Source organism: Anas acuta, chromosome 32 (genome assembly GCF_963932015.1).
Source record: "Anas acuta chromosome 32, bAnaAcu1.1, whole genome shotgun sequence".
In the NCBI taxonomy this organism is placed as follows: Eukaryota; Metazoa; Chordata; class Aves; order Anseriformes; family Anatidae; genus Anas; species Anas acuta.
The window spans coordinates 261327-289088 of NC_089010.1; the positions used below are offsets into that span (position 1 = coordinate 261327).

The 27762-nt window shown below is 52.7% G+C and overlaps 3 protein-coding genes across 4 annotated transcripts; all 3 read left to right on the plus strand.

The window, feature by feature from the left end:
• The first annotated feature begins 7730 nt into the window (after nt 1-7730).
• Nucleotides 7731-8657, plus strand: LOC137846406 (olfactory receptor 14A16-like). The gene has a single exon (XM_068664337.1). It carries the CDS (start codon nt 7731-7733, stop codon nt 8655-8657), a length of 927 nt encoding a protein of 308 aa, XP_068520438.1.
• A 10536-nt stretch (nt 8658-19193) lies between these two features.
• LOC137846425 (maestro heat-like repeat-containing protein family member 7) lies at nt 19194-22228 on the plus strand. 2 transcript variants are annotated; one of them, XM_068664362.1, is made up of 6 exons: nt 19203-19779; nt 20086-20165; nt 20395-20515; nt 20651-20737; nt 21204-21308; nt 21686-22228. In XM_068664362.1, exons 1-6 carry the CDS (start codon nt 19669-19671, stop codon nt 21893-21895), a joined length of 714 nt encoding a protein of 237 aa, XP_068520463.1. In that variant the 5' UTR covers nt 19203-19668; the 3' UTR covers nt 21896-22228. The 2 variants fall into 2 exon arrangements, with proteins under 2 accessions (XP_068520462.1, XP_068520463.1); XM_068664361.1 differs by having other exon boundaries at nt 19194-19779; nt 20651-21308; nt 21686-21730.
• A 1511-nt stretch (nt 22229-23739) lies between these two features.
• Nucleotides 23740-27024, plus strand: LOC137846422 (maestro heat-like repeat-containing protein family member 7). The gene is made up of 8 exons (XM_068664359.1): nt 23740-23884; nt 24150-24287; nt 24723-24899; nt 25149-25304; nt 25615-25716; nt 25878-25980; nt 26121-26180; nt 26809-27024. The coding sequence occupies exons 1-8, from the start codon at nt 23750-23752 to the stop codon at nt 26943-26945; spliced, it is 1008 nt and encodes a 335-aa protein (XP_068520460.1). The 5' UTR covers nt 23740-23749; the 3' UTR covers nt 26946-27024.
• The last annotated feature ends 738 nt before the right edge of the window (nt 27025-27762 follow it).

Sequence of the window (27762 nt, forward strand, 5' to 3'; positions counted from 1 at the left end):
GAACATCCATGCAATGTTCAGCTTTCCTGGCAAAGAGTGCAGGAGATTTGGACATGCGAGGGAAGTAGAAAAGATGCTCAGCTGTCCTTTATGGCCAGGACAGAGTATGCATTTCCCTTCAGGTAGGAAAGAAGGTGAGAAATGACACCGTCTTGGAGAGGAGCAGAACGCAGAGGGAGAGAATTAACAGCCCAGAAAAGCCCACGTCTCTTCTCACACCTCAGAGTACATCCAGGAGAAGACAGGACCTTGAGGTGTCATACAGAGATGGTTGAGGCAGTGCTTGCCAGGCTTCACTTAAAGCCAAGGGAGAAGAGAAGGAGTTCACCTGCCTGGCTTTAGATGGTCCCCTACAGCACAGGAGCATTCAGGCCCCACAGCATCTCCTCTGTCGCCACCAGAAATTGGGCCTGAGGTCAAAGGAGCGTAAGGCACGTTGGCAGGGAGCTCAGGAGGCCTCCAGCCCAAGTTGTCACAAGCACAGGATCAGAACAGGCTGTTCAAGGCCTGATTCTGCTGCATTTTGCAAAACCTGCAAAAACGGGGACCACACAGCCTCTGGGTGATACCCAACTGAGCTCATGGTGAAAAGGCCTTTTGCCTTCTCTCCAGCCTGAAGCTCTCCTCTTTCACTTTAACAGCTGTTGTCTTTTGTCCTCCCACCATGAACCCAGCTGAAGATCCTGGCTCTGCACCCTCCACAACCCCCTCAGAGATACAGCCTGGGGAGGTCCCCCTCGTCCTGCCCTTCTCCAGGCTGGACAAGCCCAGCACCCTCAGCCTCTCCTCACAGGCAGAGTGCTGCAGAGCATCCTGGGGCCCAGTGCTAACCCCGCTGCAGCTTGCTGACATCCCTCCTGTCCTGGGGACCTGAAATCTCGATGCCGTCTTCTGGATCGTCCCTTCCCTGCATTCCATGGCCATTCCTGGCTCACACAGCCCAGGACGCTGCTGGCTGTCCTTGCTGCCAGGGCACTTGGCTGCCTCCTGCCCAACTCCCTGCCCACCAAGACCTTTCCCATGGGGCTGCTTCCAACCAGAAATCCCCCAGCCTGTGCCATAGCTAGGGGGGGTCCCCTCAGGGCCACAAACTGGCACCTGCCCTTGTGGGATGTCCAGGTTTGGGCTGCGATAGAGTTAATTTTCTTTCTGGTGACTGGTATTGTGCTCTTTTTTGCACGTAGAAGAAAAAAAATGTTGATTCAGGAGCACTGAAGAATTTCCAGTGTGAACCCATCACCTGCTGATGAGCTAAGACATTGCACAAAGGCATAGGAGCATTACTTTGAAGAACCCAGGCACCTGTACACAGAACCCAAGCACCATCTCGGAAGAACGAAACAGCTCCCTGGGGAGTAGTAGAATAAACTTACGGGTGCCCAATCATCTGCATAGGTCACCCAAGAATATCTATTAAGCAGCCAGGAATGTCCCTCCAGCAATGAGGCACCTCTCTGGAGAAAGCATACATCACCCTGGGTCAAACAATCATCTCCCTGGGTACACAAGCATCTCCCTGGATAATGAAAGCACCTTCCTGGAAGACCCAAGGAGTTTCTCAGGGTATGTAAGCATTTTCCCATGGCACACAAGCACCTCCCGGGGCACCCAAGCACCTCTCTGGGGACAACCAGAACCTTCCTGTGGTTCACAAGCACCTCTCTGGAGCACCCAAGCATCTCACAGGGACAGACAAGCACCTCCCTAAGGCATTAAACACAATTCAGAACTTGGTGCACTCCAGCACCTCCCCGGAGGTGCACAAACCACCCTCTGCAGTACTCAGGCATCTCCTGGGCAATCCAAGTGACCAAGTGGAATTGAGCATCTTCCAAGAAACCCTAGATACTCCTGGGGAACACAAGCTTCTTCTTCTCAGGGCATACAAGTATATTCCTGGGGCACAAGCAAAAGCCTCCCTGGAGCACACAGATAATAAGAATAAGAAAATTTTCTGCCCCTGTCACCCAAGCATTTCCCTGCAGCACAGAAGCACCTCCCTGGAACACTCAAGCACCTCACTGGAGCACCAAAGAATCTCCCCGCCGCACTCCTACATCTAAGTGGAGAAGCCAAGCATCTCCCAGGCCTCCAGAACACCACCTGGGGCACACAACCATCTCACTGCAGATGGGAAGCACCTCGCTTGGCACCCAAGAGCTTCCATGGGGTGCACAAGCACCTGCCATGGTCATTCAAGTATGTCCCTGTGGGCATGCAGGCATCTCCCCAGGGGACACAAACACCAACTTGGAGGAACCAAGCATCTCCTCACAGCACTCCAGCATCTCCATGAAGCCAAGCATCACACAAAAAGCACCCAACCATTTCCCTGGACTACCCAAAATCCAAAAGCTTTACCCTGGATCAAACAAATGTCCTCCTTGGGTACACAAGCACATCTCCTGGGTACCCAGGTGTCTCCAAATAGTACTCAAGCATTTCTCTGCAGCCACCAAGGAACTTTCAGGATCACCAATCCACCTTCCTGGGACATCCAATAAACTTCCTGCATCACCCAGGTGTCTTCTTGGAGAAACCAAGCATCTCCCTGTGCACCAAGGGAGCATCCGTACAGAGCAGCCAAGAAGCCTGAGGAGCACCCAGGTTGTTCTTGGGATAGCCAAGAACCTCCATGGAGCAAGAAAGCATCTCCTGAGGCACCCTGGCATCTCAGGGGAGCACACAAGCATCTCCTCTGCACACACCAGCACATCCTCTGAGTTTCCTGGACCATTCAGGCTCACACTGCGTTTCAGCCCCTGCTCCATTGCGCACTCACCTCCCTGTCCTGCCCTGCTCTGCCCTCTGCTGCCTGCTGCCAGGGGCTTCCATCCCGACTGGGGCCTGCCCGCACCCCTGGCCCTTTCTCCCAGCCTGGCTGCCGTGTCACAGCCCCACTGTGACACCTGGGTTACACATCCACCACTGCCCCCTGCCCACTGTGACACCTGGGTGGCACAGCCACCGCTGCCCCCCTGCCTACTCTGACACCTGGGTGACAGCCACCGCTAACCTCCTGCTCACTGGGACTCCACTCAGTATGTCTTTCTTTGGACTCGCATATTTGTCAGTGATACTTACATTTAAAAGAATTTGTCAGATTCACCCCCCCCCCCCCCAAAAAAAAAAAAAAAGTATTTTGGGCAACTTCCATAAAGCTCACCAGTAATGAATACCAAGTAATTCTTGGAGTTTTAGTCTAAAGTGTTGATGATTTTATTTTTTTTTCTTTTTTTTTTGTCCGTATTTAGCAGGTTTTTCCTTTTCTCAGAGCTTAAACTTACACACATATATGGCTTTCCTCTTTCTCTAGCTTGGAAAGTTCTCTTGTAAAGAAATCCTTTATTTCTAGCTGCTTTCTCTACTCTTCTATAAGGTAGAATCCACATGGTTTGTCTTTTCCTTGTCTCTACTTGTCTCAAATGACCAGGTCTGGCTCCCATCACGGCCTCCCTTATAAGCATCCCTTGGTGCACTGGAAAAGGTTCTTCAGCAGATAACCTGGAAGGAGCAGACCCTCTGCTTCTGCATAGCCTTACAGAAACCCCCCAGGAGGTTTTGGGAGCTCCTTGATGACATCTGGCTGACACAGATGACTGAGGAGCCAGTGGGGTGAGGTGACCTGCAGGACCTCATCCTTAGAATTCAACATGCAGTGCTCAGGGATTTGAAAGAGGTGAGAAGATAGAGTTGAGAATGCTGCGGGAGGGGAACAAGGCAAAGGAGGGGACTTGAGGTGATCAGACTTGGGCCTGTTGAGGCACCTGCCCAGAGGATTCCTTTGGGATACGGCCATGCTGAGAGGAGGGCTGTAGGGCCGTGGTTGATATTTGAGCATTGACTGATAGAATGGACTGGGTTGGAAGGGACCTTCAAGGTCATCTAATTCCATCCCTCCTGCCATGGGCAGGGACACCTTCCACCAGACCAGCTTGGTCAAAGTCCCATCCAACCTGACCTTGAACACTTTCTGGGATGGGGCATCCACAGTTTCTCTGGGCAACCTCTTTGTAGGACTCACCACCCCGATAAGAAAAGAATTTCTTCCTCATATCTAATTGAAATATACCCTTCTTTAAGATTCAAACCGTTGCTCCTTATTCTATCATCTCTTCAAGCTCCTGAATGGTCCACCCTGACACACAGAGGGACAATCCCTTCCCTAGTCCTGCTGGCCACGCTGTTTCTTATACAAGCCAGGATGGCCTTCTTGGCCTTTGTGGCCACCTGAGCACACTGCTGGCTCATATTCAGTCCTTCTCTTCCCGACTCCCAGGACCTTCTCTGCCAGGCAGCTTTCTAACCCACTCATCTCCCAGCCTGGAGTGCTGCTTGGGGATGTTGTGCCCCAAGCGCAAGACCCGGCACTTGGCCTTGTTGAACTTCATGCAGTTGACCTCAGCCCATCGGTGCAGCCTATCCAGATCCTCCTGCAGAGCCTTCCTATCCTCGAGCAGATCGACACACGCACCTAACTTGGTGTCATCTGCAAACTTACTGAGGGTGCACTCGATGCCCTCGTCCAGATCATCGATGAAGATATTAAAGAGGACTGGCCCCTGTACTGAGCCCTGGGGAGCGCCACTAGTGACCGGCCTCCAGCTGGATTTGACTCCATTCACCACGACTCTTGGGGCCTGGCTATCCAGCCAGTTTCTAACCCAATGAAGCGTACGCCAGTCCAAGCCAAGAGCAGCCAGTTTCTTGAGGAGAATGCTGTGGGAGATGGTGTCAAAAGCCTTGCTGAAGTCGAGGTAGACCACATCCACAGCCTTCCCCTCATCCACCAAGCGCTTCACTTTGTCATAGAAGGAGATCGGGTTTGTCAAGCAGGACCTTCCTTTCATAAACCCATGTTGACTGGGCCTGATCGCCTGCTTGCCCTGCAAGTGCTGCGTGATGACTCTCAAGAGAATCTGCTCCGTGAGCTTCCCTGGCACTGGAGTCAAACTAACAGGCGGATACTTTCCCAGGTCTCTGACACATGCTTGAAACAGTCCCCACACTGGGCTGACCCAGGAAGAGCCCTAAACCCACTGGAGGGACTGGAGGGACAGGATCTCCCTTCCCAGAGGCTGGGGTCAGCGCCCAACTGTTGGACTTCATGGAACGCATGAAGGTTTCCTCAGCATCAGGGCCACCTTTACTGGGCCTTGTTCTCCTTGTTATCACTGCCTGCACTTTCCTGCTCTAACAAGTCCATGGGGAGGCTTTGTCACTAATGTCCCTCAGTTGGACTGTTAACACTGTGAGAGGCTTTGGAGTTTGCATCTGCGTTGTCTACTTGAGAAAGGTCTTCCATATCCTCTGAGTGCCTGAGGCTCCTGGGCTCTGCCCCAACCTACCGGCTGCTCTTGGCTTGGACTGGCGCATGCTTCATTGGGTTAGAAACTGGCTGGATAGCCGGGCCCAAAGAGTCGTGGTAAATGGAGTCAAGTCCAGTTGGAGGCCAGTCACTAGTGGCGTCCCCCAGGGCTCGGTGCTGGGGCCGGTCCTCTTTAACATCTTCATCAATGATCTGGATGACGGCATTGAGTGCACCCTCAGTAAGTTTGCAGATGACACCAAGCTAGGTGCGTGTGTCGATCTGCTCGAGGGTAGGAAGGCTCTGCAGGAGGATCTGGATAGGCTGCACCGATGGGCTGAGGTCAACTGTATGAAGTTCAACAAGGCCAAGTGCCGGGTCCTGCACCTGGGATGCAATAACCCCAAGCAGAGCTACAGGCTGGGAGAGGAATGGTTGGAGAGCTGCCTGGCAGAGAAGGACCGGGGGGGGGTGGTGGACAGTCGGCTGAATATGAGCCAGCAGTGTGCTCAGGTGGCCAAGAAGGCCAACGGCATCCTGGCTTGTATCAGAAACACTGTGACCAGCAGGGCTAGGGAGGTGATCGTCCCCCTGTACTCGGCTCTGGTGAGGCCGCACCTCGAGTACTGTGTTCAGTTTTGGGCCCCTTGCTACAAGAAGGACATCGAGGTGCTTGAGCGGGTCCAAAGAAGGGCGACGAAGCTGGTGAGGGGCCTGGAGAACAAGTCCTACGAGGAGCGGCTGAAGGAGCTGGGCTTGTTCAGCCTAGAGAAGAGGAGGCTCAGGGGTGACCTTATTGCTCTGTATAAGTACATTAAAGGAGGCTGTAGCGAGGTGGGGGTTGGTCTGTTCTCCCATGTGCCTGGTGACAGGACGAGGGGGAATGGGCTAAAGTTACGCCAGGGGAGTTTTAGGTTAGATGTTAGGAAGAGCTTCTTTACTGAAAGGGTTGTTCGGCACTGGAACGGGCTGCCCAGGGAGGTGGTGGAGTCACCATCCTTGGAAGTCTTCAAAAGACGTTTAGTTGTAGAGCTTAGGGATATGGTTTAGTGGGGACTGCTAGTGTTAGGTCAGAGGTTGGACTCGATGATCTTGAGGTCTCTTCCAACCTAGAAATTCTGTGATTCTGTGATTCTGTGATACCGGGGGGGTCAGTAAAAAGGTTTTGGCTGGGCCTGTGCTGCTGAGCTGGGACGGCTCAGGGGATGGAGGGAGGGTGCTCCTGGCAAGCAGGCAGCACTGCAGAGAGACAGCTCTGCCCATGAACAGTTCCTCTGCCAGGCACAGCAGAGCTGGGGGCACTGCCTGCAGCTGGCATAGGGGAAGGAGAGAGAAGTGGGAGAGAGGTTCAGGGCAGCCTGGGGGGGAGGCAGAGGAGAGCTGGCAGGGAGAGAAATCATCAGAGCCACCTCCCCACGGTACGTCTCTGGGTGCAGGCCAATGCTTCTGCATGCCCTGCCAGGCTCTCCTGGAGCTGCCACAGCCCTCAGCCGATGGGAGCTGTCAGGAGTACAGTCAGTGTTGGAGTTGAAGGGCATGCAGGGCTTGTGTGCTGCAGGGTCAGCGTGCAGGGCCCGAGGGCTCCCTTCTCTTGGGGCTGGCTGCAGGCTGTGCAGCCGGGGGTGCAGGCAGGGGTGCCCAGGGCTGTGGTGCAGAGCAGGGTCCCTGCTGTGCCCCAGGGGCTCTGTGTGCTGGGGCAGGGCCTCTGCTGCCTGCCAGGCTCAGCACTCAGCCTGGCCAGGGAGCTGCCCAGGGGCTGCGGGGAGAAGCTGCGGGTGGAAGGAGCTCCCCCGGCATGGCAGGGCAGGGTCCTGCTGCTGCCCAGAGCCTGCTGCCAGGGACAGGCTGCTCACAGCCCCACACCTCCCCGGGGCACTGCACAGCAGAACTGCAAGGCAAGACCTACCTGAAGGCACTACACTTTTCTCTGCCTTCGTTTTCCCACCTGTGTGGTGATTCAGAGGGATAGGAATGGAGTAGTAGTACTAAAGACTAAGGCTCCTTGATCATTGCTGTAGATATGAGGCACCTCACACACTTCAGTGTACAGACAGTACCAACATTACCTTTGTTTTTTCTTAGGGAATTGTTTGACCTTCTCCTCATGACCTGCAAACGGGGAGATGTCCCTGGCCAGCAGACTTCTCAGACCACTCCAGGTTCCCTTCTAAGTGTTGCTGCAGACCAGGACTGACTGCCGAAGAGCGCACAGAAGAGCCCCACGCTTGTTGTGGCACCCTCAGAGCAACAATCGGACATAAGCTAAGGAGCTGCAGAAAGCTCTTCCTGAAAAGAACGTGGCACAGATTATTGTGTGGGAAGGTGTTCTGTGAGACTTGCAATGGGTTTTGGTCAGAGAAGTAATTAAATTTTATGCTGTCATTTTTTCTTTTCGACAGGCTCCCTTGCTCAGAGGCGATAAATGTGTAAAGGCAGCTCCATCACCGAGTTCCTCCTGCTGGCATTTACAGACACACGGGAGCTGCAGCTCCTGACTTTCGGGCTCTTTCTGGGCATCTACCTGGCTGCCCTCCTGGGCAATGGCCTCATCATCACAGCCATAGCCTGCGACCACTGCCTCCACACCCCCATGTACTTCTTCCTCCTCAACCTTGCCCTCCTCGACCTTGGCCTCATCCCCACCACTCTCCCCAAAGCCATGGCAAATTTCCTCTGGAACATGAGGACCATTTCCTATGCAGGATATGCTGCACAGGTCTTTCTGTTAGTCTTTTTGTTTTCAGCAGAATTTTCCCTTCTCACTGTTATGTCCTATGACCGCTACGTCGCCATCTGCAGGCCTCTGCACTATGGCACCCTCCTGGGCAGCAGAGCCTGTGCCACCATGGCAGCAGCTGCTTGGGGCAGTGGCTTTCTCCACGCTGTACTGCACACTGCCAATGTATTTTCTTTACCTCTCAGCCATGGCAATGCCCTGGACCAATTTTTCTGTCAGATCCCCCAGATCATCAGGCTCTCCTGCTCAGAATCTTACCTATGGGAAATTCGAATTACTATGGCTAGTTTTTTTCTACTGAGTTGGTGTTTTGTTTTGATTGCTCTGTCCTATGTGCAGATCTTCAGGGTTGTGCTGAGGATGCCCTCACAGCAGGGACGACACAAAGCCTTCTCCACATGCATCCCTCACTTGACTGTGGTCTCTCTGAATTTCAGCACAGCCATGTTTTCCCACCTGAAGTCCCCCTACATCTCATTCCATACCCTGGACCTTGTAGTGGCAGTTTTGTACTTGCTGGTGCCTCCAGCAGTGAACCCCCTCATCTACAGCATGAGGAACCAGGAACTTCAGAATGCTGTGTGGAAACTGAAGACCAACTGTATTTCATAAACAACAAGCTGCCTGCCCTGTTCTGCAAATCACTCTTAAAGGTACGCGTAATAAGCAAAGCCTGTCTTATGTTCTCGTGCTGATTGTTTTTCCCCCAGTTTTATTACAAAAGCTGTCCAAAAAGAAATACAATTCTGCATTTTATTGTGCTTTTTATTCAATTAAAGTTGTTTTTTGTTTTTTTTTTTTTTGTTTGTTTGTTTGTTTGTTGTTGTTTTTTTTTTTTGCTGCTCCTGTGGCTTGGTTCCAGTGCTGCTGTGGGGCTGTGCTGGGACTGCAGGCAGGAACAGGCAGTGTGCATTGCAGTGGCACACCTGGCCTACAGAGAATCATCTCTCTCCTAAAAGGGCTGTGCCTGAAGGCTCACTTCTGCTTTCAGAGCTGCTGTCAGATCCAAAGGTGCCCAAGGAAGAGAGTCCAAAGAGGCTCCTTACTCTGCCAGGCTGGGCACCTCTGAGCACCCCATGGCCACAGTTGTGGGATGTGGTCAGTGGCAGGGCCCCCACTAGCTGGCTCTGACACCCAGCCTGACCAGCACGGCCCTACAAAGTGCCCCCGTGCCCCGGGCACCACAGCCCCCTGGCTCTGCAGAGCAGCACCGCCAGCTGGGGCTGTGGGGAGCATGGCCAGGGGCTGCAGCAGTGGCCGGTGAGGCCAGCACAGTCGGGCTCACCTGGGAGAGGCTCCCTGGGAGATTGGGTGGCTTAGGAGAAGAGCAGGGCCTGTCCATGTACCGGGGAGACACGGGACCTGAAATCCTTTGCTGCTGCTGCTACCTGCAGGCACATGGTATGCACAGGAACACGAGTGAGCACAAAGGCTATCAGCTATCCCTAGGGGTGTCATGAAGGTCAGTGGGGCAGAGAGCGTCTTCAGATGCCATCATTCTAGCATAATAGCCACGGGGCATCTGCCTGAATAACACAGAATAGTTCAGTTGGAAGGCACCTTCAGAGACCGTCTAGTTCAAAGTGCAAGAGCTGAATGCAGCTCTGAGATTTGCTTCCTTGAAACTCCAAGGTCCCTGTGCTCAATACTCATGTCTTGGGGCATCCCAGAAGAGGCAAGAGCAGGGCGATGCACCCACCACAGGGCTGAGGTGCCTCCCAGCCTCTGGCAGTGGTTGCAGGAGCCAGAGAGACCCTGCAAGTGCTGAAGTGCACTGCCAATGTGAGTGCAAGGCAAGGACTCGTGTCTCTGAACAGCCCTGTGTGTATGAGCAGTGCACAAGGCCAGTTCAGAAGTGGGTGTTGCAGGAAGAAAGGCCAAAAACACAACAGACACCAGCATGGTCAGATCATGCTCTCTCTTTATTACCCGAATAGCCTGACTTTTATAGCAAATTTAACAGAGGCGGATAGTGTCTCACACAAGATTAATGGTCAAAAGCACTCAGATAAACAACTGCAAGAAAACAACCCCTTGGGATTAGCAGTCACATAGATCTTGTCCTTGAAGCCATCTGCTGGCAACAATATTTTTCTAAATTCTCAGTCGGGCTATGTGGAAACACTGTCATGGGAACTTCTCATAGTTGTCCTAGTAGCTTGGTTTGCTCAGCTGCAGCAAGTCACGGCCTCCTTACTGTTTCAAAAATCCCTCAACAATTCCCCTTTTTTCTTTTTGAGCAAACCAAGCCCAATGTAACAGTTCTGCAAGTAACCCTTTAACCACATTTATTACAATACAACACGCAATGATGATTAACAACACAATAAACAGAATCCTTAATCCCTCTTTGATTAATCCCAGGAACCATCTATGCATTGTTCCAAACAAATCAGTGAGCCATTGATTGAAAGGATTGATATCATACTGAATCTTTCTCATGTGCTCTTTCAGGAAAGTAATGGATTTGTGAATTGACTCATAATGATTAGAAAGGTTTAAACAGCACATTCCCTCAAAGTCCTCACACCCATGCCCTTGAGCCAAAAGCAAGAAGTCAATAGCAGCTCGATCCTGTAAGAGCGCGTGTCGCAGACTATTTTGAACATGTCCTCAAGCATCTCTGTCGTGCCATGGGCTTACAGCATACCAATTTTTCTAAATCATTAAGTGCGGCCGCAGATGCCACTCTAGTCAGAACACCAAGCAACTCAACATTATCATTGCAATCCGATGTGAGCAATGCCCATTTATGTCTGGTGATTTATGCAAGTGTGACAAGCTAGGAGCAAATCTAGTGAGTTTATCTAAGTAACAGGACCTCCAATAGCATTTGCAGGGATACCTTACCAGGCCCTATCTCCGCAAATCAGAAAAACATCAGGAGGTAAGGCCATAGCTGTACGATTGTTCCAAACGCTATAGTTGTTACCCCTTGTCTCCGTGACATAAGCCCCTAAACCCTGCTTAGCAGCGTCATTGTAATCACAGGTGTTATTTGTATTTCTGTACCCGAATGGCCCTTTCCAAGTTCCTGTAGCAGGATCTCAGGTAATTCACTCTTATTTGTGGTAACGCATTTGGTGCTGCTCTATTTACTGTTTGAAAATGAATACTTGCAGGAGGGTCTTCTCGGTCACTAGTCAAACATAAGTGGTTCAAGACAACCAATGCCTTGGACAATCGCTCATCGATGTCCTTGATTTCTTTTAATCTGGCTAATTGTTCCTTTAAAACCTGATGTGATTGCTTGACAATCGCTTGGCCCGTGGGAGAATATGGAACACCTGCGATATGCTTTACTCCCCACATTTTCATAAATTTTCTAACCCTTTTCCTGACATACGCTGGACCATCGTCCATCTTGATCTGCTGTAGCACTCTCATAATGGCAACACACACCGTCAGATGTCTACATACATGGTGTGCTTTTTCTCCCCCCTGCGCCGTTGCCCATATGAATCTTGAAAAAGTATCAATACTCACATGAACATATCTTTTAGTACCAAATTCCAGTACATGCGTTACATCCATTTGCAATACCTAAAGTGCCTTAACACCCCGTAGATTAATACCCAAACCTAGCCCTGGTCCATGATGACTACAGGAAGAGCACGCTCTTACTATTCCTTTTGCCTCTGTCCAAGTAAATCCAAGCATCCTCCAAAGACCCCTTGCATGCTGATGGAAATTTTCGTGCGACACTCGCACACGTGCAAAATCACTCTCAGGCCCCTCTGTGACTATACTCACCAACTTGTCTGCTTGTGAATTACCTTCTGCTAACCCGATCGAGAACTGATGACTATGTATATGGATAACACAGTAAGGTGCAGTTCTCCCCTGAATGGCATCTCGCAGCTGCAGAAATAATCTGTCCCTCTTAGTTGGCCTTATCAAGGCATCCTCTATCTGGTTTACCACGTTGACAACATACACAGAGTCTGAGAAGATATTCATCGGCTCATGCATCCAGCATTGACAAGCCCAAACAACTGCAGACAATGCCAATGTTTGTAATGAATCCCCTGTCTCCTCCGGAATTATGTATTTCTCCCAACTTTTGTTCTCGTACCACACACACACAGCCTTTCTACTTGCCACACCTGCATCAGTGTATACAGTGCGACCCACCACTGGTCGGGACGAAAGCCATGGTACTACATGCCATTTATATGATCTTATAACTTGCCAGAGAGGCCCCTTTGGAGTTTGGGAATGTACCAATCCTGGGTAATCTAACACAGCTTCTTGTAGCGGTATGGATTGCTGTAAACACCATTCCAAATGGTCCTGAGTCATCGGCAGACTAATATCTCCTGGTTTCTGCCCGCTGATCTCAATATTCTGAGAGCGACCCTTAAGTACTAACTCTGCGATAGCTTCCGCCCGTGTCTGAACACGCGATTTTTGCTGAATCGGTAGAAAAATCCATTCCAGAACTCAAAAATGCTGCCCTATCATTCCACCCTTGCTATCACCTGTTTCCTTTATGCCATTCCCATTCCCAGTGCTGTTAGTGTCAGTGGTATCCTCCTGATACCGTTTCTGTCTTTGTTGCCCCTGACTCTCCCCCTTTTCTTTTTGCCACTGACCAAGCACCGCAAATGGATGAGACACACGATTGCTTACCAGTAAGGAGAGTGCAGCTTCTGCTATACGTCTACAAACAGCGCCAGCTGCAACCTGAGAAGCTACTTGTGAAAGAGCCTGCTGTTGCTCATTTGTTAGCGTAATCTGGTGCTTTGCACTCCTGCACCGCAATAAAGGTAGTAATATAGCTAAGACATCATTAGTAATCTGGACAATGTGGCAACCCCACTGAATATTATCCAGGAACATTTGTACATTTATCAAATTATGTAACACCGTAGTTATATCAACTTTCTGGGGACGAATAGTAGAGTCTGATATTTTCCAACCCAAATATAGCCATGGCTGTTCCCATTGAACCTTCTCTGGGGCTATCTTCAACCCTTTTGCTTCCAAAGTATCACAAATAAACTTGAAATCGGAATCCTGGAAGCATTCTGGCCTACCAAACCGAATGTTATCCATATAATGGTAAATAATTACGTCACACCACGCTGTCTGAATTGGTTGTAATGCCCAGGCCACAGATAATTGACATAATGTAGGGGAATTCCTCATCCTCTGCAGAAGCACTAGCCATTCATAGAGCTTTGCCAGGTCCTGTTTGTTAATGGAGGGTGAGATGGGGAAGATGTTAAATGAACTATCTGAATTAGTATCTAGCTACATTACGTATATGGTAAAATATCTTAAGTATTGGGGATGTGGATGAGAACCTCAAAATATCCTAATTATAGGGATGTAGATTAGAAGGAGATGTAAAAAGAAGGTATCGTTCAAGGCTAATGGATGAGGGAAGAATGAACGTCTTGTTAAAAAAGAATGAACAACTTGGTGGCAGGAAACAAGGCAAAGATAAGCAAAAAAGGCTTAAACTGTCCAACAGAATGTCAAAGTCCACAAAGGCAAAGAGAGCTTAACCCCCTCTTCCTCGGTGCCTTCATCCTGAAAGACCCCTGCCCACAACCACCAGGATACATTGCGCAGGCGCAACCAAAAGGAGCTAAGGGTGGGGAGTATGGAAATGAGTACTTGGAAGAGGTCTGCCTTTTCCGGAAATTAATGAATATGTATTAGAGCTCATGTAATATGTAACAGTGTTTGTGCATAAAATTGTGAGAGATGACCGGGCAGGTGAGCACTTTTTGAGGGAAGCTATTCCCAGTGCACCCGGTGCCCTATAAGAAAGTATACCTACGTTACAACCCAATGGTTGTGGAGTCTTTTCCACACGTCAGTTTGGCAAGCCAGGCAGGAGGACTCTGTTCGGTTGTGGGATCGACTGTAGAGTGGACCTCCTAGGTGCACCCCAAGCCCCTTTTTTTCTTTCTCAGAGTAGCTCCTTTCCCTGCCGCTCACTACGGGGATAGAGGAAGATCCTGTGGTTGTGGACAAACGGTATATGTTAATAAAGTTAAGCCAATTTGCCGGGGAGGTCGATAAGTCTCATAGAGACGTCTAGCACGCGACATGAACCCTGAGGGTGTCCTGGGAGGTGGCCGGTAGAGCAGCCAAAAGGGTTTTTGGGGGCTGATAGAACGGCCAAAAGGGGTTTTGAGTATAAGCCATTATACCCTGGTTCCAAGAACCACAAGGAACCTCCTAAAAGATTGTGAAAAGAGACGGGAGGGGGGGTAAGTGAGCCTTAATGATAACTGTTATAGCGTTTGCATCTGCTGGGGGAATAATTCGAATTGGAATAATAATTGTATGTTGTATTTGTAAAGGCCTGGACATTTGTTGTTAAAGTATTCTTTTAAACATCGGTAAATACAGTGTAATATAAGGACTGCTATTGGGGTGTATGCCAAAGGGAACTAAATTTGCTCTGGTGTATTATCGGTCTTTCAGGCTCAGCTGTCCATGGTGTAATCGTTTACAGGCAGTTGATTTACGGTTGCCTGATTTTAATTGCATATACTGTGGATTTTGGAGGGATTGGGATAAATTAGTAAACAGCTCCTTAGAGGACGGTGGAACGTTAACTGCTATAGATTAGAATGGGACAAAGTCAAAGCAAAGAAATCTCACAGAAAAGTCCCTTAGGATGTATACTTACACATTGGAGGGATATAGTGGGGCAAGGGGGAACAGAGAGTAAAAGAACTCTTATCAAATATTGTGTTAGGAATGTTTTAACAATTTGTGTCAATAAAGAACAGTCCTGTCTGCCTCTGGGTCCTGCACTGGCAATTTAATTCTTGAACCACAGATGCAGTGTGTCCCAGTCTCCCCCTCATTCTAGTCAATTTATCAAGTCTTCAGAAAATACTCCTCAAATTTATGAACCCATTTGCTTTTGTTATTCCAAACTTCTATTTCTAACAGTTACAGCCCTTTTTTTTTGTCTTCTTCGAGATTAATTTAACACGGCTATAGGTGTGACTGTCCCTGTGAACGGCTGGTGAGGAATGTTTTAATTACTCATGAAGTGTCAATAAGAAAGCTATTTGTGTTTGTATGAAGTCTTTGATGTCTGGGGGTTTCAGAACAACTGATAACAACTAGTGACTGTTATGGGATACTCTGCAGTCCTCTGATATCTGGCCAGGTGGCCAAGAGATTAAGAAGAAGAAAAAAAAGAAGCTGAAGGATGGCTAGGAGACAAGACCTGCAGGGGATGCTGTATAAACTTGACATGGTGCCAAGGAGTACAAAGGGGAAGGACAAGAAAAAAACTTGGAGAGGAAGACTACGAGCCTTCAGCATGAAAGACCCCTAGAGACCCCCAGAGGGACCACCAGAGACTGATGCGCATGCTTCAGTAGGAGGGACTGGACCCCGGAAGCTAATTATAATAACCTATTTTTTTTAGAAGTAGTAATGAATATGTATTAGTCTAGGAGCATAAAAATCAGACACTTGATGTAACTGGTGTGCGTCCTGGTGGAGCGGAGGCTCCTGGTGCACCCAGCGCTGTTTGCTTACCTCTATTCTTTCAATAAATCCTATTTTTTTTTTATTTAATCTTATTTTGAAGGCTGAGCCATTTCTAGCATTTCAATCAGTGGTGGCCACTTTATAAATTAGAGGATGGAGAGAAGTGGCCCCTCAATGGAACTATTACTTATAACACTATATTACAGTTGATGCTGTTTCTGAGAAGAGAAAGAAAATGGGATGAGGCTGCATATGCAGACATGTTTTTCACTCTCCGAAATCACCCAGAGTGGCAGAGGGACTGTGGAATTGTGCCTCCACAGGACCCCATGGTGTTAGCCCTTGAGCGAGGAAACAGTAAGGGACTTAAAGGCAAGTTGAGATGGTGTTGTTCAGCGTGCAGCATCGGGCAGAGGTGTACTAAGACAAGTAAAATTCATCAGGGACCAGAACAAGACCTGACAGATGTATTTAAGCCTCCCCCTCGACCACAGGAACAGGGTGATGACTCAGATGAGACTGTGACTCCTCCAGATAGTCATGTATCCTCCCGTACTAGTGTCCTGGTTTCAGTTAGAACAGAGTTAATTTTCTTCCCAGTAGCTGGTAGAATGCTATGTTTTTGCTTAGGATGAGAAGAGTGCTGATAACACCCCGATGTTTTAATCGTTGCAGAGCAGTGCTTATACTAAGCCAAGGACATCTCAGCTTCTTGCTCTGTCCTGCCAATGGGCAGGCTGGGGGTGCAGTAAGAGCTGGGAGGGGACAGACCCAGGACAGGTGACCCAAACTGGCCAAAGGGGTATTCCATACCATCTGACGTCATGATAAACAATATATAGGGGTGGCTAGACGGGGGATGGGGGCCAAACTGCTTGGGGTTAGGCTGGGCATCGGTCAGCAGGTGGTGAGCAATTGCATTGTGCATCACTTGTTTGTACACATAATTATTAGTAGTACTATTATCATCACTGTATATTATTATTATTGTTATTGTTGTTATTATTATTATTGTTGTTGTTGTTGTTATTATTATTTTCCTGTCTTAATAAACTGTCTTTATCTCAACTCACGGGCTTCGCTTTCCCGTTTCTCTCCCATCCCAGAGAGGGAGGGGGGAGGGTGAGCAAACAGCTGTGTGGTGTTTAGCTGCCGGCCGGGTTAAACCACTACAGGTCCACAAATGCCAACAGGACATGAATGCACAGCAGCCCCAGCACGGGTAATTGCAGACTTATCCTTCACAGATGAAAAAGGTGACCCTGCTCAGTCTCTTGATAATACTGCGCCTATCTTCTGAAGAGGATTCACAAAGAATGGCTTGATATATCTAGAGATTAAAATATAACCCAAAAAGGTTAAAAATATTATATTTGTAGATTAACTTATAACCCCAAAACAGAAGCATATGCCACCACATCCCAAAACCAAGTTAGCCAGCAACTGATGCTAAATATCCCCCTATTAAGAGAATTCCAAGCACTTAAAATCCAGAAGGTTACAAGACTCTACAGCCAGCAAAAGAGCAGCAAAAAGCTCCAAAAACAAAAGAAACTGTCTCCAACCCTGAAAAAGGCTACATCTTACATGCCTACTGCTGTTGTTTTCAGATACACTCTGGCACAGGGAACTTGGATGATACATTTCCCCTAAACCCTGCTCCATCACTTTACCACCAATGTTGCAACTTTGATAATATTTGAAATAGAGGTGAAGGCATAAGGTCACAATTGCAGGAAGCCCCGTAATTCTGCAAAAATCAGAAGGGACCTAGAACCACAGAGAAAACACGCAAAATAACATCATTTGTTAACAACGACGTAAGAAGTTGTTAACAAAACAACAACTATCCATAAGCACGCTGTAAAAATTACTCACTTGAAGAAGAGCTGCATGCAGTAAAGGCACCTACTACTACAAAGATGGCTTTACTCGCAAAGATCCTACGAGTTGTTACCTCAAAAAGACGTGCTTCTCTCTCTCAACTTGGAAACGCATCAGCCCATACTCTCTGACCCACCTAAAGAACCCTGCACGCTGGCAGGATGCAGCGGTGCTGCGGGATGGGGACATTTCCTGCCTCTGCAAGTGAATTCTGAAGCCTGCTGCACGCACTCAGGGATTTCCCCACAACACTGCGCTCATGGCATTAATGCATGCCATTACCAATGCTGCATGCATTAGTGGAGATGCACTTCACTTGGGCCATTGCCTTCTCTCCCAGCCTTGCCATTGTCCCCCCGGCACAGCTCTAACAAGCTGTTTCAGCCCCGTCCCCCGTCTTACCTAGTTTAAAGCCCTCTCAATGAGCCCCACCAGCTCCTGGCCTAGGATCCGTTTCCCCCTTAGAGACAGGGAGATACGATTATGTAAGGGGCAATATCTGGGTAAATATGACAACCCTCACCCCTCCCCATCTACCCCCAAATGTACAGCTCCTCCAGGACGTACGTGCAGGAGGAGCAGGCAAAGAAAGGCTAATTCAATTAAGGCTAATTTCATGGGCACCATGTTTCTTCTTCAGCCTTGATTTTGTGGCTAGAACTCAGTCTTATATACAAAAGCAAGGCCGATACAACAATTTATCAAGTTCAGCAATCCCTTCAGCTTGCTATGTTACATCTTTTCTGTTTTATCCTCATTGTTTCAAAGAGAGGAGAGAAGCCACAAAAGGCACTATGGCCCTTAAGGTGGAGTCGATCTTCAACATTGACCCTTGCGGAAGGGGACAGGCAGGGCTCCACAGGGTGCTGAAGGGTGTTCCCCGGGGCTATGGGATGAGCTGGATGGCAAGAGACACGAGAGCAAACGGGGGCCTCGGCAGACCCTGAAAGGAGCCCGGTGCCCACAGGCAAGCTGACTTAAAGAAAAAGGAGTCCACAATCAGTAAGCTTGTAAGCGCTGGGCAGAACGGGGGGTAATCCCACCAATGACTACCTGACGTGGCAACTTGCCTTGCTTATCTACAGCAGAGTTACATGGGCCTGAAGTTTCACAACGCGCCCGTACATATTCATAGCCTGTCCCCGCTTCGTCTTAAAATTAGTCCCAAGCAGTCATTTCCGGAAACTCCTCCCATTTGCGCTTGCGCAGTGTGTCTTGGTGGCACACACGTGGTGGCACGCACCACGGTTAGCAAAGACACTGAGTAGCATCCTAGCTTAATGCCATCAGCGCTCTATCTCGACTCGATGAGATTCCCCCACCTCCCTCTCTCCAAGCTGCCCCTGTGCCCCTGCAGGGGACACCCGGCCCTCCCTGAGTCGGCAGCGGGTCACAGAAGGGCCCTTTGTGACATCACCTGGGCACTCCCCACTGCTGCGTATAAAAGCCAGAGCAGCCAGCCCCGGCCACCCAGTGTCCGGCACAGCTGTGACGGGACAGGGCAGGAGCACGAGGCTGCGGAGCAGTCCCCGAGCATAGCCCGCGTCTTCACACAGCGCCGAGCCATTTCTGTGAGATTGCCTCTTCTCTACCCTCAGCCCGCAGTATGGAGGAGAGACGACCACCCAGCAGCCCCATGCTGGCATGGGTGGAGGCCGAGGCTCGTCAGGACAACACAGCTCCCAGTGAACACCATGAGCACGTCAGGGAGCTGCTGTTGAACGGTGAGCGAGGGCTCCCATCAGGGGGAGCAGGGCTGGGGCTAGGGAGCGGGGGGGGGCCAGCAAGAACACCCTGCTCAGCGTCAGGACCAGCATGGCAGCCCAGCCCCCGGACACCCCCAGGGAGGTTGTGCCAGGGGAGCAAGCACGGGGCTGGAGGGAGGCCAGAGCTCCTTCCTCTCCTCCCTCCTGCCTTTGGCCACCCTCTACAACCCTCCTTCTTCTCCTGCCTTCTTAGAAGCTGACAGCTTAGCTGTCTACGAGAAAGAAGAGGAGAGCTTGTACAGCATTCTGACCTTCGTCAGCAGCACACAACAGGTAGGTGTGGCCTTGCCATGGTGGCTGTGCCTGTGTCTCCTGAGGGTCGCGCAGCTCTGCTGCCAGGATGCTGGCGGGCTGCTGGCGAGGCAGAGCTGCCGCCCTCCAGGAGCCCCGCACAGCCCTGAGCCCCTCGAGGCTTTGGTCCTGCTGCCGGCCATGGGTCTCCCCTCTCACACTCCCCGTTGGTCTCTCTGCCACCCGGCTGCCAGGATAAAGACCTGAAGATGAAGTTCCTAAGGAGCATCATCAGCGTGTGCAGAAGTGCCAAAAACTGCGACCTGTGGTGCGGCCTCGATGCCTTCTGCAAGAAATACCAGCTGGCAGAGCATATTAAGGTGATGGGACACCCCCTGGTGGCTCTGGGAGGGGTGCAAGGGCAGGCTGTGGGGACGGGACTCTCGAGGGCTTTGGCGGGGGCAAGCGCTGCGTGGACACTCAGCTGCCCCTGACGGCCTTGGGGCCATTGAGAAGCCCCGCCAGCGGAGAGCTCAGCAGCAGGGAGGTGGCAGGGCGGCCCTCTGGGTGCCACAGCTGGCTGGGGGCACTGGGGCTCCACCGGCCCTTCTGACCTGGACCAGCTCTGCTGGCGCTGCCGAGCTGGGCCGCCCGATGCCCGGTGCCATCCCGGTTGTGCTCTGCAGGTGCTGCTGGAAGAGGAGCCCTTGGACGTTCTGCACACAGCGGTGCAGCAGCAAGCCATGCTTGCACTTGGCCACTTGAGGTACGTGCCCAGCCCCTGCTCTGGCCCTGGGCCTGGCTTCCAGGCTTCCCCTGTCTAGGCAGCAGCCTGGCAGTGCCAGCCGCGGGGCCGCTGCTCGCCAAGCCTCGGGGCTTCTGGAAGGTGGAAGGCAGTCCCCATGGCAGGGACCGAGGCCCCGCAGTGCTGCGTCCTCCTCCCTGAGGCCCTGCTCCCAGCACCGTGACAACGAGGCCCCTTGCTTTCTTTGCAGCTATGTCAACTCAGTGCTGGAGGGCAAGAAGAAGAGCATCCTGCTCGCCTGTTTCAGCAGTGTCTTCTTGCTGCCCTCACACGAGCATTTGGAGTGCGAGAGCCGCATCTACTACTTGAGGGTATGCTCTGGGAGAGCTCTTGGAGCACCCATCCCTCTGGGTTGATCCCTGGCTGCTCTGTGCTGAGATCTGTGCAGATCCTGGCAGAGGGAGAGGGACTGGAGATCCACTGCCACCCCTTTGTTGTCCTTGCAGACCCTGGATGCCATGGACCGCATGCTGAGGCTCTTCATAAGAAATTCTCCCACCTCTGGCTTCACTGAGCTGCAGGACATCTTGCAGGTCTGCCACTTGCCAAGAGCAGTGTTCCCAGGGGCGCTTCCCCACCCGGAGGGAATTCAGCATCCACTCCGGAACGGACAGACCCTACTTCAGTGCCACGCACAGGCAGCACAGGGCAGGAAGGGTGCCCGCCTCCCTTGGGGGAACCGGGGGCTGCCCACTGAGGTCTTCTGGCAGCCCCGTATCCCCTGGCTGCAGACCTTTCCCCTCCACAGACTCCTCCTGTGTCGGAGAAAAGCCTTGCCCATGGCACTCCTGGGCTTCCTTTGCGTCTACACAGCGGCAGGAATTGGACCCCTCTTCCCAGGCACTGCACTGGTCACCACTGGTGCTGCTGCTGTCCACCTGCCTCCCTGTCCGTGGTGCTTTCCTCCCGAGATCGGAGTGCTGCGGGAGCCCAGCACTGATGCTCCTGCTTTAGCGGGCATCAGCTCCCAGGGCAGACCAGCACTTTCTCCCCTCACAGATTCTGCTGCCCTTTGCCAACTCCCACAGCGAAGCTATTTGCGAGAGGGCCGTGGGGAGGGCCGCGAAGCTGACCAGCTGGCTAGCCACACGCTTCTCACCGGAGGTAAGGAGCCACGCACCCCTCCAGCCAGCCCACCTCCCCTTCCCCGCAGACCACATCAGCCTGCAGCTCAGGGGTGCTGCCGAGGCAAGCCCGGCTACAGACCCTCAGCTAGGGCTCAGCCCTGAAGCAAGGGCCTTCAGCCCTCCTTTGCCCATGGACCCCGAGTGGGGGATGTTCCCAGTCCCTGAGAGCACTCTTGGGAGCCAGCTCTGCCCCCCGTCCTGTGCAGGCCTCAAGCGCCCAGGGAGCACGGTGGGAGAGCAGGCATGGCCAAGGCTGCTGACTCACCTGGGAGCCAGCCCTGGGCACACTCTTGGCTCCAGGACTTTGGCCCCAGCTGCCTCCCACAGCACTTCCCTCCTCTCTCTCTCGCCCAGGACCACAGCGCTGATGGAGGATACACTGAGTGCAATGTGCCGCTCCTGGGACAGTTGGTGGGATGGCTCCTCCTTTGCCACACTTGCGAGAACAGGCAGATACGATGGGAGGCTTCGGATGCTCTTCATTACCTCTTCCAATTCATCCAGAAAAACAGTAAGAGAAGCTGTGTTGGGCTTCCTTCCCCTCCAGACACAGGCACTGCCTGAGGCACTTGCTTCTTCTCCTAAGTAGTGCCATGGAGCGCTCTTGTGGAGACCTCTAGAGCGGTCTTCCTAGAGAGAGGATCCCTGTATGTCCCCCTCGTATCCCTGCACTACAGCGCTCCAGCCCTTCGAGCCACCCCCCACACCTCAGTTAGGCCAATAGCGTTTTAGTTGTGCGATTTGCACGCAGGGCTCTCGTTCCTTTGCGTGTCCCAGGCTGGGAGCATTTGCATGTGTACCCCTGAGGCACACGTCAGCCCTTGCTCTCTTGCCATCTCCGTTGCTCCCATCAGCTGTCTGCCTTTGCTTTCCATCTCTGTCCAACACTGCCTCCCTGGGCTCTGCAGCATCTCTGCCCTCCTCAGCCATTCCTACTCAAAAGCTCTTTTCACCACTTGGTAAGCCTCCTAACAAAAGTGGCTTGTCCTTGTGAATCTTCTTCTTTTTGTCCCCCTCCGCTGCCGTGTTTAGGAAGAACAGCACCAGAAGCTAGTCAACAGCCTCAGGGGAAAGCTGAGGCCATACCAAGGCTTCCTTTACCCACTGCCACGGACATTGCCACGGTAATGAGTTCCTCCCTTCCTGGCACACTTGTCCCAGCAGCAGCAGGAGACTTGTGGGAACACAGGGCTCCAGCATCAGTGCGGCTGGTGTGGCCTCGCTGTTCTGGCCCGCGCGGTCCTGCTGTCCCTGAGTAGGGCCTTTCCATAGGCCTCCCAGCAGCAGTTTCTCCTGGCCCTCCTGGCCACCAGCAAGCCCCGCATATCTCCAGGGCCAGCACCCTGGGCCCATGCCTCCAACCCTGGTCCCTCACCCCGAGGGCTCTTCTCAGCCCCCACCACGCAGGGACTGCAGCCCCTGCTTCCTGCTTTCCCGTGGGCACTGCTGCCAGCACGCTCAGGCATCTGTCTCCAGAGCTGCTCTCACCGCTCAGTTCTGCAGCACCATCGGGGCACTTGCTGCAACGTGTCTTACGTCCCTTCCTCCTTGCAGAACTTTGGAAAATACCTCCAGCAGTCTCAGAGGACAGACGTCATCCTCAAGGTCATTGAAGCCCTGAGAGACTCCAACACATACGACAAACAGGAGGTCAGCGGTGTGCTGGACATGGCCATCGAAGACCCTGCCTCCTGGCTGACCGACGTAAGTGGCCTGCAGTTGGATTGCCCTGCCCGTTAGCCCATGTCAGGCCCCGCTTCCTCCCTCCCACGTCCAGCCCTCTCAGGCACCGCAGGCAATCCCTGGAAGCCATCCCAGAGCCATGGGAAGGGCAGTTGTGTGAGTAGTGGCTGAAAGTACGTCTGCACTCCACTTTTGCCTCTCCAGGTGCCAGAGATCGTGAGGTGCATCTACAGACACGTGGAGTACATCAACACGGCATCAGCCCGGCGCAGCCTGGACATCCTCATCCTCTGTCTGGCCAACCAGCGGCCAAGGGAGGTGGCCAGCACCCTGCTGCAGATCTCGCCATCATCTGACAGGCATGCCAACCTTCAGGGCTTCTTGTATGGGAGGGGAGGGGACAGGAGAATTTCTGCCTCACACATCCACAGCAAAATCCACGCTGCGTTTCCAGAGCAGGGCCCTCCACGCCGCCATGCTTTCCAGCCGTGGTTGGCCACAGCCAGGGCAGCCAGAGCTGAGCAGGCCAGCCAGGATCCCTGCCACCACAGGGAACGTCATCTCTGCCCTCTCCTGCTTGCCTGGACAAGGCTCCCAGGGCACCCCAAGGGAGGGGGGCGGCAGGGCCAGGGCTGCAGGACAGCCTGGGGCCTGCAGGGCCTGTGCAGGCCACGGCGCTGGGGCGGAGTGTGCCCTGCTCACTGAGTGCTCCGTCCTTGCAGCGCTGCCCTGGCCATGTGGGAAACCATGTTCTCCCAGAACCAGACGATGGAGAATGTCCTGAGGGAGACACTTGGCGTGCTCCAGGAGCAGAAGCTGCGCGGGCTCCCGGGCTTCATCCCAGAGGACAACTGCATCCCTCACTTGGCGGTGAGTTACTGGACGAGGCCTTGCTCCTCTTCAGGGCCGTGTGTGTGCCTCTGCCCATCTACCCCCAAACTGGCAGCTCCTTCAGGACGTCTGTGCGGGAGGAGCAGGCAAAGAAAGGCTGCTGGGTGCTGCCAGGCACAGGGCACTCAGGGGCCCTGCGGCCCTCCTCAGCCACAGCTGCCCCTGGCCTGAGGCACCGGGAGAGCCAGGAGCTGCCTGCAGCCCTGCAGGCTCCGACAGTCTCTCAATGCTGTGTTCCTTTCAGCTGCTGGCCCACCCAGATGTTGGAGAAGACGACTCGGAGGCCCTGCGCCACCTCCAGAGGCTCTTGGAGCATCCCAACCGAGTGACGTACTCGGTGGTGCTCAGCGCTCTCCTCCCAGCGTCAGAGACACCTGTCACGGTGAGCAGGGCACACTACTGTGAAGGCCGGTGGGCCTTTGTCCTGAAGGTATCATGGCCTGCTCCCGGCCAGCTGGGAGGGCTCTGCTCTGCCCGCAGCTCTGTGGCGCAGAAGAAATGGCCAAGAAATGAGCTGGCCATGGAGGGGCCCAGCGGCTCTCTGGGGAGCTTTCCATGCATGCCGTGTACCTTTTGGAGCGGGTCCGAAAAGGGAGCACAGAGTCTTTGCTCAGCTGCCCTCCTTTTCCTACCCTTGCTCCCCTCACATACGCAAGGGCTGCCCATGGCCATCGCCTGTCTGGTGGCTGCTGCCCGCTGCGACTCTCGTGCTGCCTCTGCGCGAGCAAGATGGCAGCCTGGTGCTCTGGCACCACAGGCTTCTGGCCAGGGTGGCCTTTCATCGTTTCACCAAATGGAAACTCTGTCCTTCCTCCAGGCAAGAAAACTTCCCGTGCTGCTGCCAGGCATCATTCAGGGCCTGCACGTTGCCAGGGCTGACACCAAGATGAAGGCCCTGCTTCTCATCCGAAACCTGATGGATCACGTGAAGAGGAAGCAGGCCAGCTCCATCGCTCTGCAAGTGGCTGGGGACATCCTGCCACTGTTTAACGATGTAAGGCTGCTGCAGGACCTGAGCCCACAGATGGGCACTCTCATGACAGCTGCCCCCCGTGAAGGAGGCCTCTTACGTTCCCTCTAGTGGGGCTGCGTCCTTTCAGTGTGGCTACAGATCTGGCCACAGCTCCTTTGAGCACACTCTGATTCTGTAGCACCTCCGTTCACGTCAGCCACCCTAACGCCCCTGCTCACCGCGGGCAGGGAGCAGCTCTTGCTGAAGTCTTCCTCTCTTCCTCCCTACCAGGAGTGCAGCCAGCTGCAAGAGCTCTCCATCTGCCTCTACAACAAAGTGATGCAGGCTGTGTTGTGGAACCACAAGAGGCAGCTGAAGAAGGTCGTGCAGAGGGGCCTGCTCCCACTCTTTTTTCACCTGAGTGACCAGACCCAGAGCGTGGCCAAGGTGCGTATGGCATATCTGACTAGAGGGACTAGCAGACTGACACCACAGGGGTTGCCTGGGTGTCCGGGGCCAGGGCTGAAGGTAATCGGGCACTTGGCATGTGTGTCCCTTCGGGGTGCAGCTGCCTGTGTCATGGAGAATGGGGGCACAGCTCCCCTCCTTCCTTATGCCAAACACAGTTCACACTCACCCCCCACTGCATTATCCCACCGGGGGCTGGGAAAGGCCTGCAGCCCTGCCAAGAGGTGGGCGTTGCCAGGTCCCCTTCCCTGGGCTCTGGTGCCATCTCTCAGCCTCTGCTGCTCTGCAGGCCTCCCTGGAAGCCCTTGTCACCGCTGCAGACTTCCTGAAGCAGGGAAAACTCAAGCACCTGGCGCAGACAGAGCAGACCTGGAGGATCGCAGAGTACTTGGTAAAGACAACAGCTCTCTCCATACCTCAAAACCCCAGCCCCACAGGGCTCGTGGCTGGGAGATGGGAATGGCCTGAGGGGAAGGGGGGGTGTTGGCAGGAGGGGGTGGTCTGTCCAGCCGGGCAGGGTCTGCAAGCCCTGTAACCTTGCGCTCTCTCCAGCTCGTGCAGGACAAGGGAAAGGTGGAGAAATACCTGCAGCAGAGCCTGCCGTACCTGCAGCACACTCAGGTCGCCTTGCGGGAGGCAGCCGTCAGGTTCATCGGTGAGCCACAGCCCCCGGGGTCCCTCTTTTGTCAGCGTTTAGCAGCCCCAGTGTCCCTAGAGACCCCCCCGGGACTGGGTCCCCATGCAAGTGGGCCTGGGGGCAGCCTTGCAGGCTTCTGACAGCAGCTTTGTGCCTAGGTCTTGCCGCGCAGCACTGCAAGGACCAGAGCGAGATGAAGATCCATGAAATCTGCAGCAGTGAGTGAGGGCAGCGGGGTGTGGGTCCACGACCGGTGGGGCAGGGGGCATTCACCTTTCTCAGAGGGAAGGGAGAAAGTTTGTATGGCCAAAAGCTCGGCTGGGGTTGAAGCTGGCCAGTACTGCGCTGGCTAAGAAAAAGGGCTTTTCTGGAGTATGTTAACAGCAAAACACGTCTGTCTACAACTTCCTTGTGACGGGGAGCAGAGAGGGAGGCACCGAGCTCTCCTCTCAGGCGACCGGTGATAGGAGGCGAGGGAGTGGCTTAAAGCCGGGTCAGGGGATGTTCAGATCAGATTTTGGGGAAAAGTTCCTCCCTGAGAGGGTGGTTGGGCACTGAAGCAGGCTCCCCAGGCAAGCAGGCATGGTGCCCGAGCTCGCGGGTGTTCAAGAAGCATTTGGACAAAGCTGTTGGATATGTGGTGTTAAGTCCTGTGCCATCCAGTGTGCAGTCAGGAGTTGGGCTCAGTGATCCCTTCCAACGCAGGATAGTTAATGATTCTCTGACTCTAACCCCTTGGTCCCTCTGTGTCTTTGCGGGAAGTGACGGGTGGAGGGGTGACAGGCTCTGCCCGCAGTCTCTGCAGACAGGTGGGTTTAATTTCTGCTCTGTTTCTCTCCATTGCAGTCCTCCGGCCCTTGCAGAATGACGAGGAGGAAAGTGTTGTGTCTCTGGCCACTCAGACCATCTTCATCCTGACACGTCCAAGGGAGCAGCTGACATCGAGCTGGTGCCGGCGGGCACTGTGCTGCTGCCTCTCCTAAGCCAGGGAGAGGCACAAAACCTTCAAACGCCTGCATTCCATTAAAATTCCAACACCACGTGCAGGGCCGTGGAATCCTTTGCATGGTGTGCTGAGCATTCCAGCCTCTACCGTAGTGGGCAGCTGTAAGGGTTTTAGGTGGTGTGGTGGGGAATGGCTTAGGGGCGGTGGATTATGGAAAACGGACTCCACAATCCATAAGATTGTAAAGTAGGTGTGTTTATTCAGCGCTGGGCGGCACGGGGGTAGTCCCCCTGTGAGAAACAAAGTTGTGTTTTTGCAGTACAGAACTAATTTTCTGTATTGCAAGGTAGTTGTGTAGTCATAACAAGGAGAAATGCTAAGTAGATGAGTGGACGGTAGAAGGCCTCGCTGTTCCAAAATAAGTTGCAAGCTTGAAACAAACAGGATGAGCAGTATGAGAACAGTAAAACAAAGATCACAAGACCTCAACACACAAGAAGGGAGAAATTCAAGGGTTGAAAACAAGAAAAATGGTACATATATGGTATAGAGGAGGGTCGAGCAGCTTGTGAACCTGTAGTACTCTGCCAATGAGGAAACAGGGGAGGTGATCAGGTGTCGGCTAATAGGGAATAAAAGGTTAGGATTTGTTTACTAAAATGCGCTCCTGATTGACAGGACGCCCGCCCTTGCAATCGCAAATAAAATAGCTTCACAGAAGATTCTGTCTAAAGAAAGTTATGTGAGATTTTCCTCACACCACCAAGGTCATGCGCACCTCATGCGGCAACTTGCCTTGCTTATCTGCAGCAAAGAGTTACTAGGCCTGAAGTTCCACAACGCACCTGTACATA

Coding starts and splice junctions, on each gene's coding strand:
- LOC137846406 (XM_068664337.1), top strand. CDS start 7,731: ATGTGTAAAGGCAGCTCCATCACCGAGTTCCTCCTGCTGGCATTTACA.
- LOC137846425 (XM_068664361.1), top strand. CDS start 19,669: ATGAAGTTCCTAAGGAGCATCATCAGCGTGTGCAGAAGTGCCAAAAAC. Junction 19,780..20,085: donor AGCTGGCAGAGCATATTAAG/GTGATGGGACAC, acceptor TGTGCTCTGCAG/GTGCTGCTGGAAGAGGAGCC. Junction 20,166..20,394: donor CTTGCACTTGGCCACTTGAG/GTACGTGCCCAG, acceptor CTTTCTTTGCAG/CTATGTCAACTCAGTGCTGG.
- LOC137846422 (XM_068664359.1), top strand. CDS start 23,750: ATGTGGGAAACCATGTTCTCCCAGAACCAGACGATGGAGAATGTCCTG. Junction 25,981..26,120: donor GGCAGCCGTCAGGTTCATCG/GTGAGCCACAGC, acceptor CTTTGTGCCTAG/GTCTTGCCGCGCAGCACTGC. Junction 26,181..26,808: donor GATCCATGAAATCTGCAGCA/GTGAGTGAGGGC, acceptor TCTCCATTGCAG/TCCTCCGGCCCTTGCAGAAT.